The sequence below is a fragment of the Otolemur garnettii genome, unplaced genomic scaffold, assembly GCF_000181295.1.
Source record: "Otolemur garnettii isolate 467f Iridium unplaced genomic scaffold, OtoGar3 scaffold00009, whole genome shotgun sequence".
NCBI classification, from domain to species: Eukaryota; Metazoa; Chordata; class Mammalia; order Primates; family Galagidae; genus Otolemur; species Otolemur garnettii.
Window position 1 is genome coordinate 468,910 of NW_003852404.1, and position 15,729 is coordinate 484,638.

Genomic DNA, 15,729 nt, shown 5'->3' on the forward strand with positions numbered 1-15,729 from the left:
TTTTTTAGCAGTACTGATTAAAATAACATTGGAATCATAAAATGATAGTTCAATAGTTCCTCAATTATTATAATTTCAGGTCAAAACTAGTAACTTGTATGGGATTTATAAGATTTCTGTAATTATATATTAATATATTACCTTATAGCCCCAATAATAAATGGACCCTCACCTCCATGCCCAGAAAAAAAAAAATCTTAAAACTATTACATTTTAAGTTGAGAATTACTCCAGCAGCAAGGTTAAAAAGCCTTTTGAAAAGTTGAAATTGCCAGTAATAAGTTAACAAATAAATAAAAATTTAGCTAATGACAAGATATTTATATACCAAAGATTGCATTAAATAACCTAGTTAAAATCAGCTAGGATGAAAAAAAATCAGCTAGGATGCCCCTAAAACCAGTTTTTAAAGCTGAAAATCTTAAATAATGTTTCTACTGAAGAGGCTTAACTATATAAAAAACTAGATACAATGAAAGCACATCAATGAGTGTATAAAAGAGCGTATAAAAGAGTGCACTTAGTTTTAAATGATTGAATAAGTAAAAGTTCAATCATAATAATAGAAGACAAAATCTGTAAGTTAAATGAAAACTCACAAAGTAAAAATATTGCATATTATAAGCATATAAATATTTAAAATATTATTAAAAGAAGTCTGGGAAGGTATCAAAATTTCATTAATCATCAAACATTTAACTCAAGAGGCTAATCATTTAACAAATACACTGATTATGACATGCAGACATGTGACAAAGTAACCATTTTATCACATCCTCTCTATCTATAAATCAAGGTATTTCAAGCTAAAAATTCTTTATAGTACTTGCTGAATAATCACCTATAGCTCACGTAATTTCTTTTGTATCTTAAGTGATAACCTTGTTACTAAAAGCGAATTCTGAATAAATTCATTCAAAACTGTAATGTAAATTACTGCAGATATGTATTTACAGTATTTTTGATTCCATAATCAAAAGCTAATAGGTCAATATATCATATAGGTCTATAGATTACCTGTTTTTCATTTCAACTTCAGAAAAATATTTGAATAGGTTTGTATAATGGTGTCAAAAAAGCCCCTTTATACTTTGTCTATGACATTAACACCAAAGGCTTCCCACTTCTAGTGATAGGCAGCATCATTTGGGGAAACTTTTCAACACTATTCTTAAGACAACTTTCTCAACTTCATTACCTAAATTATAAAGTTCCTATGGACACTGACTGGCCTTGAGGGGCCTGGGAAGCAAAGTCTGGGGCTCCTTGCCACTTAGTATTCGCAGTCATGTACAGAGGCCTGGTGGCCTACAAACTGAGGTTTTTCACAGATTTCTAAAATAGGGTTAAGAGAGTATTTATTGAAAATTTCAGCAAGTAAGTGAACCAGGAAAATTAAATGCGATGAAAAAGAAAATAACAGAACCACACTTTAGAATCATTACAAAGGTTCGCATCAAATGCCAGTTGTATATCTTAGAACTATGATAGGCATTTTGATAAAAATCTCATGTTATCCTTTCAATAATCTTTTAACATTTAAAGACACTAAATCCCCCAAATCCCATCCTCTTACTACTCTTAACAATTCTCCCCTTTTTCTCCTTTGTCAATTTCTCCATCCTCTTAGAATCTTTTCATTCGCTTTGTTATTTCTCCCTCCCATAAATTTAAAATGACAACAAAAAACAAAACAACACCTTTTAATCCTACTTCCCCTTCAGATACACCTTGTTGTTCTCCTCTTCTTTTATGTCACAGTATACAGAAATGGCACTCCTGGCATCGTGCTGTATGTAGCCCACATGACTGTTAAGTGTGTGTGCTAGCTACTTCCAGTCTAGTTGCAGAGATTCTCATTTTGTTTTTCTCCTTTCATTTTATCTTGAAGCCAACTGTAACTTGGCTTGTGTACTTCCAATAATCCACTAAAACTGCCTTTATCTAACGGTCAGCAGACCTTTTCTATAAAGAGTCAGATAGCAAATATTTTAGGTTTTTTGGGTCACCCAGTGTCACACATGATTCTTTTCTTATAATCCTTTAAAATGCAAAAATCATTTTTAGCTCACTGGCTATAAAAAACACAAGTTACAGGGTGGATTTTGCCTACATCTTGTAGTTTCCTGACCCCAGTAACGTCACCTATTACGACAGATGGTCAACTGCCATACCTGACCTTACTTGACCTATGACCATTATTTGATATATACTTTGACCACATCCTCTTCTCCTTGAAAGGCTTTGATCATCTGTTTTCCAGGCCACTCACATTCTCCTAGATCTCTTACTCTCTCACAGGTCAATCTTCTTCTATTCTAGTTTGCTAGTTCTTCAATTTTCTAGTCTATTACAATGGAATGCCCCAAAGGTTCAATCTGTTCTCACCCCATGGTGATCCCATCCAGTCTCAGACATCCTGGTAGTTGGTTAGACTAGTTGGGACTTTTCTTTCTCATACTCCATTCTATTAGGTAATCTTGTTGGCTTTAACTTCCAAACATACCCAAAAGCTAACTATTATCTACTACTGCCATTGGGAGCCACCATCATCTTTTTAATTTGGATTATAGATGTAATCTCCAAATGGGTCACACTATTTTACAGTTGCCTATTGCAGTCTATCCACAGAGTATCTGGAGGACCTAGTAAAAATGAAGTCAGATGATGTCATTCCATCCAAAATCCCCCCTAAAGCTTTCCACTGAACTCAGAAATAAGCTCCAAGATCCTCACGAGGCTGACCAGGATTCATGCAGCCTGTTTCTAGCTGGACAACATTTCTCTCTCTTCTTACCCCTTGTCTTGCCACCTTGATTCCCCTCAAATATGCACAGCACACTTCTGCCTTAGGGTCCACTGCTCCTTGCTGCTCTCTATAGCTGGAATACTCTTATCACAATGTATCTCTAAGGCTGACTCCTGCAATTTTTTAAGGTCATTCAAATGCCATGCTTCAAGGAAGCCTTCCCTTAACTCTTCCGGTTTATAATTCCAACTGCCCTACCACCATTTCCAGTACTCTGCAACTCCCTTTTCTAATACACTTTTGTCCATAGCACTCATCACACCATCATCTAACATTCTACATATATTGCTTATTTGTTTAGTGTCTGTTTACCTGCCCCAAGTAAGACATTTCAGTATATTTTCTTTGCTGATGTATTCCTAGAACCTCCAAAAGGGCATAGACCTGGTAGGTGCTGAACCTTTCTGTAAGAATGAATAAAACTACTAATCACTCTATAAGTGAAATGGTCCCATGAAGAATAGTACTTCAGGAATAAACTTAAGTCTTAGAACTTATTTCAGTTTTACCAATAATAAAAGACTAATCAGAAATCAGCCAAATATTTCTCAGAAGAAACTAATAAAAATATACATAATTAAGGAATATGTATTGAGAACATTGTTTTTAAAGCTTACATTTGGCCCTTAAATTCTACTTTGGAGTACCAATACTATGAAAACAATCCAAAATACTATGCATGTAAATTGAAGTAAAAACTTAGTAAATATCTAATAATAGTATGAAAACGGAATAAATTATGACCCATTTCTTTCATGAAAAACAATATTCATGCAATTCATTACTGTTTCAAAAACTTCGGTGGCTCCACTTTGCCTTCAAGACTTCGTCTCTTCTTACCTCTTCCGTTTCACTCTCCCTCTTTATAATCTACCCATTAGGCACACTTTGCCAGTCTTCTCACTTCCCAAATTCTCTAATTCCTGGAGACTCTAATATCTTGGTCATATGCCCTCCTACGTACTCTGATAGCACTTTCCCACCAAAGTCATACTCCACAGACATTTATGGTAAACTGTTTCTTTACTAGTCTTTTTCTCACACTAAAGTTAATACCTAACACCCAGCACAATACTTGATTTTAAGTAGATGATATATGCAAGAATGAACTAAGTAACATTATATAAATAAGCTTATGGTGCCATTATAAATTAACAGTGGGTTTGGGGGATTATATGATCTATTTTCTTCTTCCTTTGTGAATTTGCCAGATTATCTGTCTACAAAAATTTTTGAAAGAAAAAGAAAATAGACTCATATATGTACATAATGAATCGCAATGTAGTAATAACATTACAGTGCTACAAAGTTCTTATAAAAACAGTTTCTCAAGCTTTTTTTCCTTTCTTCTCTCAAAACGTACAAAACCAAATAAAGACAGGCAGATAGTCCTCCTATTACCTGAGTGGAGTTAGATAGTTGGTTTTTCCACGGCTCCTCTGCGCTGCTGGTCAGGTTTGTGCGGTTATGAGGTAGAGTGAGTGCGTTTCGCTGCAGGTAAGGCACGTTTCCATTACTTCCACTTCCTGTTATGTGATTATTGCCTATCAAAATAGTGTCTGTACTTCCCAGCGTTCTTGATGTGCTACCAGGAACATGGCCTGCAGAAAAGGGTCCATTGGCCAAAGGCTGCCCAGGGCAGGCAGGACGGACTCCAGGCTGAGAGACGCTAGGCACTCTGGTCAGAGCAAGCTGTGGCTGCTGGCCAGAGACTGAGTTTGTAGGCAGTGATGAGTCAGCTGTAGGCCCATTGGGAATTCCAGTAGATCGTACCTGTGCAACTCCTGTTTGTCTCATCTGTCAAAAAATAAATAAAAAGTAAATGCTGTTTGTATGGTCCATAGGGGAGAGAATCAGAACGCAAAGATGTATAATCAAGGAATCTCTTATTTTCCCCTAACATTTTATTTCTCTAGGTCAGCGGTTCTCAACCTGTGGGTCGTGACCCATGGAACTATATTAAAGGGCTATGGCATCAGGAAGGTTGAGAACCACTGCTCTAGGTTGAAAAATACACCCTTAAAAAACAAAAACTGTGTCTGTTCATTTTTAGATAAGCTTCCTGGAAAAGCAGAAATCTGTTTCACTTTAAAGAAATATCCTACTAGTAATTACATAAAATAGCAGCCAAAAATTATGAAAAACGACTCCTGAATTTGTAGATCCTATTCTGAATCACAAAATAAGGAACATCAAAATTTCATTCCATTACATTTAAGCCAGAGCCTCCAAACTAAGCAAGCCCTAAAGACCACCAACCACAGTTTAGGATAGGTTGTTAAGTACTAACCATATGAATAAATCCTTAGAATACATGTGTGAAATATCATGTAAATAATAAAATACAAAGTATTATGTTCAATCTTGAATTTATACTTGCTTTTTTCTAAAATCTCTATTGTCAGCATTTTAAGAAGCTCATATTACTAAATTCCATCAAATAATGGTACCAAGTAGAAGTGGGCATAAATGTGCTCTAACATGATGTTCAAGTTAATAAAAATACTCAAAATGTTAAAAATACTGTACACACTTGGTGTTGTTGCATTAAGAGAAACTGACTTTCCAGCTGTTCCAGCATCAGTTTCTGTGCTGGATTTAAATTATTTCTATTTGCGCGAAGCTGTTCCAAGTGCTAGAAGAGGAAAAAAGGAGAGTATAGTCAAAGATACAGCTAAAAAACAAGACCGCTGTTCTAAGCAACCTTTCCCTGAAATGACTAGATAAACTCAGACCCAATATCTAATCAAAGACACGGATTTCTGATCCATAGTCATCCATCCCAATAAATGATGTAAGTTCGAGAAATGTAAGAAAGAACGAAGCATTCACCTGCACAACTTTACTATGAGTTCTTTGAGGTAGATGGGCATGAAATTTTACTCATTCACAAAATATTCTTCAGTATTCACCAGAAAGCTCTTTAAGCTTAAAAATATGTTATGACTGGTATGGTAAACACAGCACTGTTTGGAATAGGAAAAGTCTGAAGATAATCTGAATGTCTAAAACTAGTGATCTTCTATAAATAAAGGTTATAACATCTATATAAAAAAAAAAATGTGACCCTAAAAGAACAAGGAAGCTCTTCACATATTGACATAGTCTATAAAATACATTGTTAACAGCATATATAGCATTCTACCATTTGCATACATAAAGAGAAAAATAATAAATGAGAGATAGGGATGAACATTTGCTATACATATATATCTCTAGAAAGATAGATAAGAAACTAATAATACCAGCTGTGTGTTACGAGGAAAACTAAGTGAGTGGGGTAGAAGTTGAAAGGGGACTTTGCCCTATATAACCTATATTCATACTTAATGAAGTTTGAACCATGTGAATGTATTACCTACTTAAGAAAAGACACTAAAAACAAGTGAAAAACAAAAATGAATTACCTCCTTTATTCTGACAAATGTAGGCTCACTTTACTTATGTGCATATTGAGTTTACTGCCATTCAACTATTAAGAATTAATACTTAAAGAACTAAAAATTTGCTAACTTTACTCCTTTTTAACAGACAAAAACAATCTCTGAAAAAACAAATCTCACATACCTGTAATTTTTGTGGTGTCAAACACCATGAATGAGCTTGCTGCTGTACTGGAGGATGTGACACAGCATGGCCACCACTCCAATTATCAGAAGTACTCTGAGGAAAATTGATGGGAAAAAAAAAATTAAAGAATATTTGGTTAAATCCATAGTTAATAATAATGACTAGTAGAGGCAAAATGACTATGAATTAGAATATTTATATATAAAAAGATGTTACAACATTAAATTTTAAAAAATAATTTTACATGCACATTAAATTTAGAAAGCACAAATTTTAAAAAATATTGATTCTTTTAATAAACCACCCAAAAAGGCCCACCCCAAAACTATGGCCCAAACGGCTAGCCTAAATACCATAATGTCCACTAGATTCAACATTAAATTTATTTCAATGTCAGTAAAAAGTGATGATGAAAAGTGTGCTGAGATCTTAACGGCAGGGAGATGAATAAAATGATTTGATGAATGCTAATTTATCCCTACTTTCTATATTCAAATATGATCCTTAGATTTTGGGATGGAAAAATTCAAACTTTTCACCTCTTTGATGTCCACAAATTTAAAATAAAGAACAAGAGATGTTCAAACTGCACAATTTCAGGGCAGTTGAAGCTTCTTTTATGACTGGGATTTTCTATTTCTCTAAAACATATACCTTTGTTGGACTAGATGTTCTTTTCCTCTTGGCAGGACTGGACAGGTCATCTACTTGGCTAGAAGGAATCGTGTGTAGTGGCAAGGATTGCTGTGAAATTGGTGTTTGACTGAGGCCTAATACAGCTTCAGTATTTGGATGATGAGGTTTACATGCCTAAGAATCACAGAAGGAAGACAAAAATAGGGTTCTATATGTTCTTAATTCATTCCTTCAAATCATAAAACTTTACAAGCTGCATACTTTTCAAGGCTATGTGGACATCGCTGATTGCAATTACTGAAAGTCAAAGTCAAATGAATCATCAATGGAAAAATGTGTGCCTTCCTTTGAAAACCTTGCTTTAAAAATTAAATAAACCACTGTGGCATTACTTTAAGAAATCTCCTTTAAAATCATGAAAATGCACAAAGGTTCTAAGTTGGTACCCCAAAATTTCCTCCCATTTGAGAGGGAGTTTTATTTTGATGTAGATTCCCTTTGCAATTAAATCAAAAGGCTTTTCATTAACAAAAGCCTCCTGTGCTTAGTAAATTAAGCTTGACCACTAGAGATTGAAAAGAACCCTTAAAGCTGGGCACCTGCAGAACATAACCCAACTTCTCACCTGCTGTGCTGTGTTCATGGCACCCTGCCTGGAGGTAAGCTCTGCGGGGATTGGTAGGCTCCATGCCTCCTCAATACTAGGAAGTAATTTAGTTTTATTCTGTAGACTACCTTGTGGAAGGTTACACAACTGAGCCTAGGAAAAATTATGTAAAAAGCAAATTTAACACAAGCCTACTTGAGTAAGAGCAAGTCCACTAAATCTTCCTAAATCCTATAGCTAATTGCTTTTAAAAGAAAATAGATTATAAATTTGGGACTTCAGAAGACACTAAATATAAAGAGGGGAACCGGAATATAAACCTTTGTGAGAATCAAAACAAAGCTAAGCTCTGTTTTCAGAGTTCTCATAGCTGTCTTCTCATGAAACTCCAAGCAAAAGTGAAAGACAGTGTTTGTGTTCTCTTCTCTAAAATGCTATGACAACTTAAAAATGTAGACAGCACATAGAAAAAAATTATGTAAATTAATATGCATCGACAGAGTAAATGTGCAAAAGAGCATCTTTTAAAATACTTCATATCTTACTTAAAATGAAAAGTAAAATAATATTACAAGCTATGGTATGTTTACAAAATATGGAAACAGATTATAGACATCAAAACACAACTAGACAAACTTTCCAGCCACCCTCCTCCTGCCTGAGTGTCCTGGGGAAATATGTGGCTTTTAAAAAACGGCTGTTTAAAAATTTTACCTGTAAATACTTAATTCGTGCTGCAAGTGCAGAGGTATTACTACAACTTTTGCTTCTAGTTGCATTTAAGTAGCATTTAATGGCATCCTGAGGTTGGTTGCAGGATTCATAAAGAGTGCCTAGGTCCATCCAGGCTGCAGCATGGCCATGGTCCAACTGTACAGCACATATATAGGCCTGTAAAGCATCCATAGGCTGATTTTGCTGCTGATATAGCACACTGGAAAGAGAAATTAAGAAAAAATAAGTTGAATAAGAAGAACTGCTTAGTTTTATAACATGACTTTAAAGTACAATACATGTATATGTGATACAACTATCTTTGTGCATCAAATTTCCATTATTTTTATACAAAATCTTACCCTATTGAACACCATGTATCTGCACTTGCTTCTGATTTATCAATAGACTGCCTGTAAGATATAAAGGCATCCTGAACTTTCCCAATACTTGAATAGCACCTGAGAGGGGAGGGGGGAAAAATAAAATCAAGAAAATTTTTATTAATACTAAATCAAATTTATTTCCTGAAAAGATGGACTATTTATCAAAGCAAATTGTTTTAAAATCCTAATTAGCTAATATACTTATTTATATGTACATATATGCCTGATAATTATAATGACCACTATAATTGGCCCTTCAACAAACTATATTGTGGTCTGTCTTATAGGTGGTAAAGCATGCTGCATTAATGAACTCTATTAAAATAGAGGTCATATTACTCTAATATTATCATTTTGAGAACAGAACACTCCCCCTTCTTATATAGCTTGATCTCTAGTTTCCTATACTTCGTATAGTTGGAACACAGAGTTAATAAACAAAAACACTTCATGTTGGTAAGATTTGCTGAATCAGATTTTAATTCTCCTTTCCCACGGAGGGCAATAATTCTTAATTCATAAAAATGCAAATGCAAGACACAGTTAATCTCAAACAAGTATCAAAAATAGTATAAGATATAAAGATCAATATTTCATGACTAATAAAGACAGCAAGGTAAGTAAAGTTTCAAGGACCTGCCATTTTCTTAGTGAAGATGCACCTGAAAAATGCACAGACAGCAGCTGAAATTATAAATACCAAAATGATCTTCTTAGGACTTGGCACTAAAGGAAATAAAAAAGCAAAACAAAAAAACCCAGCCTCTATCTGAATGGAAATTACAATTTAGTTGAGGACTGAACACACAATTTTTATAAAAGACACGATGCCATATCAAATGACTAGCACAGACAATAACTGGTTTGAGAATTTAGGATGGGAAGAGCACCAGAAACTAGGATTTAGGAAAGGCAATAAAGGGGAGGGTAAGAATAAAGGATTTATTTAAGTATGTATAGATGTGTATCACTTAGATCAGTTATTCCCAATAGCCTGTCAGCATATGATAATTCTGCCAGGCAAACAAACTGGAAAGACAATAACATTTATATACATAAAGTTTTTCCAATAAACTAATATTTATACTGTATTTCACTTATTTTGGACACCACTAGCTTATAGTAAACAGCAAAAAAGTTTTACATGTCTTTACTTCTCCAAATAGTGTATTTTTATGCTCACAATTATTCTTTGAAATTTTACTGATTTGTGTAACATAGACATCTGGGATCCAATGATTCAGGCAGAGAAAATGAAAGAAAGCATTTCACATGAGCAAAACCTAATGTATATATAAGAAAACGCAAATACAAAATAGCTGAGAATTTTAAATCCAGCCCAAGAATACCCTAATTAGAATTTGTTCATGGGTGTAGGGGCTATAATTTAGTACTGTAGCCTGATTAAACAGATAAAAAAGGGCAATATTTTTGGTAAAGTAAAAAAAGGAGGAGGAGCTGGTTTGGGGGAAGAACATGATGAATCCTAAGCTTATGGCTGGGCGTGCTGGCTCACACCTGTAATCCTAGCACTCTGGGAGGCTGAGGATGGGTGGATTACTTGAGCTCAGGAGTTCGAGACCAGCCTAAGCAAGAGTGAGACCCCATCTTTAAAAATAGCTGGGCACTGTGGTGGGCACCTCTTGTCCCAGCTACTTGGGAGGCTGAGGCAAGAGGATCGTTTGTGCCCAAGAATTTTAGGTTGCTATGAGTTATGATGTCACAGAACTCTACTGAGGGCAACAAAGTGAGACTCTGTCTCAAAAAAAAAAAAGAAAAAAAGAAAAAGAATCGTAAGTTGATTTGACATAACATGAGGGCATTAAGAATACAGGAGATGCGGTCCTGCAGGTTAGAATATCTTTAAGTGTAGAAATCTAGATTTGGAATGATTGGAAGAGAGGTTGTAAGAACACAGGACATTTACAAGGGAGATATAAAAATAAGCCTAAAGAATCACTTATCTCATGGATTGAAAGATATAAGAAATGTCAGTGATTAAGTCAGAGAAGGCAGTTCCAGGGCATCTGCAAAATGTTGGTTTTTTTTTTTTTTTTTTTTTAAGATACAGAGTTTCACTTTATCACTCTCAGTTGAGTGTCATGGTACTAACTGTTTTATGACAAAAAAAAAAAAATTCATCAGAAAAGGTCAGCAACAATGTCAATGCCAGTACTAAACAGGGACAGAAACCAGAGAGAAAGGGAACGCTCAATAGATAGAAGAAAACATGCTCCCTTTGTTGTTAAATCAAAGCCAAATTTGTCTATCAGATTTATGGACAAATGTGCCTAACTACTGGGAGAAATAAGCAGTACTTCTCAAAACCAATGTTTCCATATTCCATTCCTACAAAGTAGGAAACCAATGTGCCCAAATACAGATGTCCCAGTGCAATCAACCAACCACATTTCCTGTAATAAAACTAGGTAATTAATTACAGGTTAACTAGGTTCCTCAGAGACAGCCTTGTGTAATTAATAGCTTGTTTGGAGGTTCTAGCAGGGGACTGCAGCTACTCATATACCCTTGACCGAAGAGCAGTCCTCTGCTATCGGGGGAAGGTTATTCTCTTCGACCAAGCATGCAGCTTTGGAAGGAACACACAAACAGTGAAGGAGGAAGGGGACACCTGCCTAGCCAGCCAGATCAGCTGAATCAAACCTGGCAATCAATGGGGTGACAGATGTCACAGCCAGATTGCCCTCACATCCCACCTTGTGTAATTAAAAAAGACCTAGGTGAACTTAGGATCTAAGTCCCTGCTGTGGTACTAACTATGGGACCTTGAATAAAACATTTTTCTCCTATGAAACTACTTTTTACTACTTTTTACAACTGTAAAAGGACAAGATTTACAGGGTGAACTAGGTGACCTCTCTGGTCCTTCCCAGTTTTAACACACTACTGTTCTGTGATTATACAGTCAATGACTGGTGGTAGTATAACAGAATATTACATTACAATTTCACTTTGATATGCACATGCCAAATTATGAATACATTCAATCTTTAACACAGACCTGAATGCAAAGTTAAGTAATAAGTGATAAAAAGCCTCAGAAATATCAGGGTCATCAAATCCCAAAGTTTCTTACTGACATTTGAGGTCTTCATTAAGAGTTTTAAAACTTCTAAAATACAATTTATTTGCATTTTTTCTCACAATAAACAGATTAGAAGCAACAAACTAGAAGGCAGTAGAAGTAAAATTAAGTCTAAAACAGACTCAGAACTTTATTATTACAGATGAAAAATAATAAATGTCTAAAATGATAATCTTGAACCCAAAGCCAAGTTAAATTGTGGTTAAGTATTAGTCATTTGAGAAGTCAGGAAAAGTGTAGATTTGAAAAATTTACCCTAAAAGGCTAAATTAAAAATACTGCCACATTTTAAAATGTAAAATCCGTTAACTGGGGGGTAATGGGCAACACTTCTATAAAACACTGCTTGCTGAAGCTCAAAATTATACTGACATGGCCTATTATATATTACTTTTATGTAACTAGAATGTAAATTTTAAAAATTACACTAAAAAGACATCCACGGGGCGGTGCCTGTGGCTCAAAGGAGCAGGGCACCAGCCCCATATGCTGGAGGTAGCAGGTTCAAACCCAGCCCCAGCCAAAAACTACAAAAAGACTCCACACTATTATGTTGTATTAAACTATTAATCTTTATCTTAAGTCAGAAGGAAAATACTTTCTAGAATACATTCCTTTTAATCTAAGTCAAAAGACATTTTCATATATAAAACCAAAAACTAGAGATGACTAGGTACCCCTACTTTCCAGTACCAGATCTCCTTTACAGTCATTATAAGAAGCCTCATACTCTATAACATTAATTAATAGTAGTAACAGTGCCAGCTCCAAAATCTAATGAAGTTTAGTTAGTTCATTTATTTTGCTTATTGAATAACCACTTTGCCAGGCAGAAAGACACAAAAATAGTAAGATCCTGTTTCTGCTTTCATAGAAGAGAAAGACAGTGTGGACCCTCAAAAGCTTTATTTAGGAGTAGCACAAATTAGAGTATTTTATAACCCTGGGGAGGAATTAAAAAATTCGTGCCAAAAAATAGGTACTTTCCTGCTCAACTCGTATTATACATTATTGAGTAATCAAATATTTTTCAAAACAAACAATATTATTCTCTTATACAAGTATACTTTTTTATATCTAAAGGAAAACTGAAACCATATAATTTAAAATTCAATGTTATTATATGGCAATTTTACTCATAATATTCCTATGTAAAAAAGAAAACTTAAAAACAAATAGGATTATTTCAAAAGAAATCATAAAACTAAAACCTTTAGAGTAGGAAGGTACCTAACAGATAATCTAACCCAGGGACTCTCAATTGCAGCATCACTGACATTTGGAGCCAGGTAATTCTTTGTTGCACAGGGCTGTGCTGTGCATTGTAGGATGTTTAGCAGCATCCCCAGTTTCTACCTACTAAATGATAGTAGTACTCCCCACACTTGTGATAAGCAACAAGTCTTCAGACATTGTGAAATACCTCCCCCCCACACAAGGTTAAAAAAAAGCCTCCCATTGAGGACCAATGCTGTAATATAATCCTTTTATTTAATAAGTTAATCAAAAATTGAGGCTTTTAGAGGTTTAATTGTAACATCCAAGATTGTACAAATAGGTGAGCGAGGATATCAATCTAAGTGTTTTGGCTCCTACTACATTGATCTTTCTACCATAATCATGAAAGCTAAAGGCAAAATGGAGATAAAATACAATCTGATGATGGTCCAAAACTATAATCTATTAGAACATATATAAAGTATCATTCAGATCATCATCAAGCACAATCCAGACATTCAGTGTTTGAAAAGTATGGAGGAACGTTTATAAATGTGCACAAAATTATTTTCACTATTTTTATTACATGTCACTTCTCCTTTCTAACAAATCCAATAGTAACGTATCTACTTTCTCACTGCAAAATTTCAAGTCAAACTGTGATTTATGATTTACTATTAATCAAATACATTCATTCTAAGTTATACGTTATCAATCAGAATTATAAATAATAAGGTTCCACTGGCCACTAGTAGTCATAAGGCAGATGAGAAATTCTGTTCCATTAAATAGATATATAAAGAAAATACTAAAAATCAGAAGGAGAGACATTTTTAAAAGTTCACTGAAAAATTACTACATGGTAAGTCTCACCTTCCAAGGAAATACCAGGACTGGCCAGAATTAGGATCTGCTTCCAAGGACTTTTGGAGATATTGAATAGCATAGCTTTCCTTGGCAGCTTTATCTCCCAGGAGATCTACAGTGTGATGCATCCAACCTATAGTGAATGATTTAAAAATATATACATAAGTGACTTAATTAGTTTTCTATTTTTTTAAGAATGCAAAGCAGAAAACAAAGTCAATTTATTAATTTAGTTTGAAATACACACTAGCAAAATTTATAACTGCCAATTCTGGCCATAAGAAAGCATGTTTCTCATTAAGGTACTGTAAAAGTTGTGAAGAGCTTTCATTCAAGAAATAGTAAAACAATTTTAAGCACTGACTTAACTGTTAAGATTATAAAGCATAGATCCTCCTTTCTAATTTTGATATTTGAAAAAATTCCAAGTTATGAGACAAAGAATATAAAAATGTTAAGTCATATTTATGGCTCTATGTAAAAATAAATTAACATGACATTTTAAGAATCTCCAAATTACTCTATTAACCCAATGTTTACTTCCAAAGAATAATTACAAGACTATGGTTCAGTGTCAAAAGTACACATAACTCTACCTCATTTGGCATTGGCTACATATATTCACATTCTATATAAAATAAAAACTATATAATTTTAAAAACTCCAAGGCTATTAGAAAAGTGTGTTCCAATGTTATGATTACTAAAAATGTTTTTGTTTATTTTTAAGAGGCAAGAATCGTACTCTGTCAGTGGAAGATCTGCAGTGGCATGCTCTATAGCCTTGAATTCCTGGGCTTGAGTAATCCTCCTGCCTTAGCCTTTTGAGTACCTAGGACTATAGATATGCATCACTGTGCTCATTTAATACTTTTTAAATGTATTAAAAGAGATGCGGTCTTGCTACATTGCCCAGGCTGGCCTTAAACTCCTAGCCTCAAGGTGATCCTCCCACCTTGGCCTCCCCGAAAGTGTTGGGATTACAAGCAAAAGCCACAGTGCTTAGCTCATAGATGTTAATTTAATAAATAAATTTAGAACTAGATGGCTATGTTATAAATCTAAAGATCAGATCATGGACTAGGATATTCTAATCCTTCAAGACAAACGAGAACAATTTGGTTTAATTTGCTTCATGAATCACATTTCAGTTGTCAATCAATTCAAGTCTATAAAATTAGCTCTGTTCTTTGTGTATAGTCTATAATATATTTAACAAACAAGGACCCTTATTTTCTGACACTTATTTCCTGTGCTCCAAACGATATTTTAAGGAAACTCAACTACCATGTCTTATGGAAGTTTAAGTCAACTACACATTTATTTATTTGTCCTCCTCTATCTCTCCTATTACTACTGGGAAGAAAAAGACCTAGAACACAGGCTCTGAAAAGCTGCTTCAACAATAGTGACAATCAAATAGGAAGGATTGATGTAAGCATAAGTTAGACTCAATCAGAGAAGTATTTTTCTATTCAAAAGCATGAAAGTTAACTTACACTCTAAAATACATGATAAGCCATTGCCAAAGAGGAGAGGTAATGATTTAGACATAAGTAAAACCAAAATTATTTCAATCACTTTCTTAAATTTTAAAGCTGTATACATTTTTGCAGTTGATACATTTTTCAGTAAAGCTAAAATGCATAAAAACTTAACAATTATAAGAGTGGATAAAATGCAGCTCATATTCATATATTAACTGAATGATTAAGCTATTTATTCTGAAGATACTCTTTTTACTTAGTACCTTTTTTTGCTATGCTAATAGTTGTTTTAATTTAAAGATACAAATCCACAGTACTCAAACACAATTA

General features: G+C 34.3%; 1 protein-coding gene across 13 annotated transcripts in view; it reads right to left on the minus strand.

Annotated features, from left to right (window-relative positions):
* KDM6A (lysine demethylase 6A) overlaps positions 1–15,729 on the minus strand; it is a 234,202-nt gene that overhangs the window by 42,929 nt on the left and 175,544 nt on the right. For 3 of the 13 annotated variants that reach the window (XM_003783789.2, XM_023509755.1, XM_023509762.1), the window contains 7 exons: positions 13,920–14,046; positions 8,699–8,797; positions 8,337–8,556; positions 7,034–7,189; positions 6,377–6,472; positions 5,343–5,444; positions 4,211–4,606 (listed from right to left, as the gene is read on the minus strand). In XM_003783789.2, the coding sequence (XP_003783837.1) occupies positions 4,211–4,606; positions 5,343–5,444; positions 6,377–6,472; positions 7,034–7,189; positions 8,337–8,556; positions 8,699–8,797; positions 13,920–14,046 (1,196 nt within the window). Of the gene's footprint in view, positions 1–4,210; positions 4,607–5,342; positions 5,445–6,376; positions 6,473–7,033; positions 7,190–7,640; positions 7,776–8,336; positions 8,557–8,698; positions 8,798–13,919; positions 14,047–15,729 lie in introns of all 13 variants that reach the window. The other 10 variants (XM_003783787.2, XM_023509756.1, XM_023509761.1 and 7 more) reach the window with 7 other exon arrangements.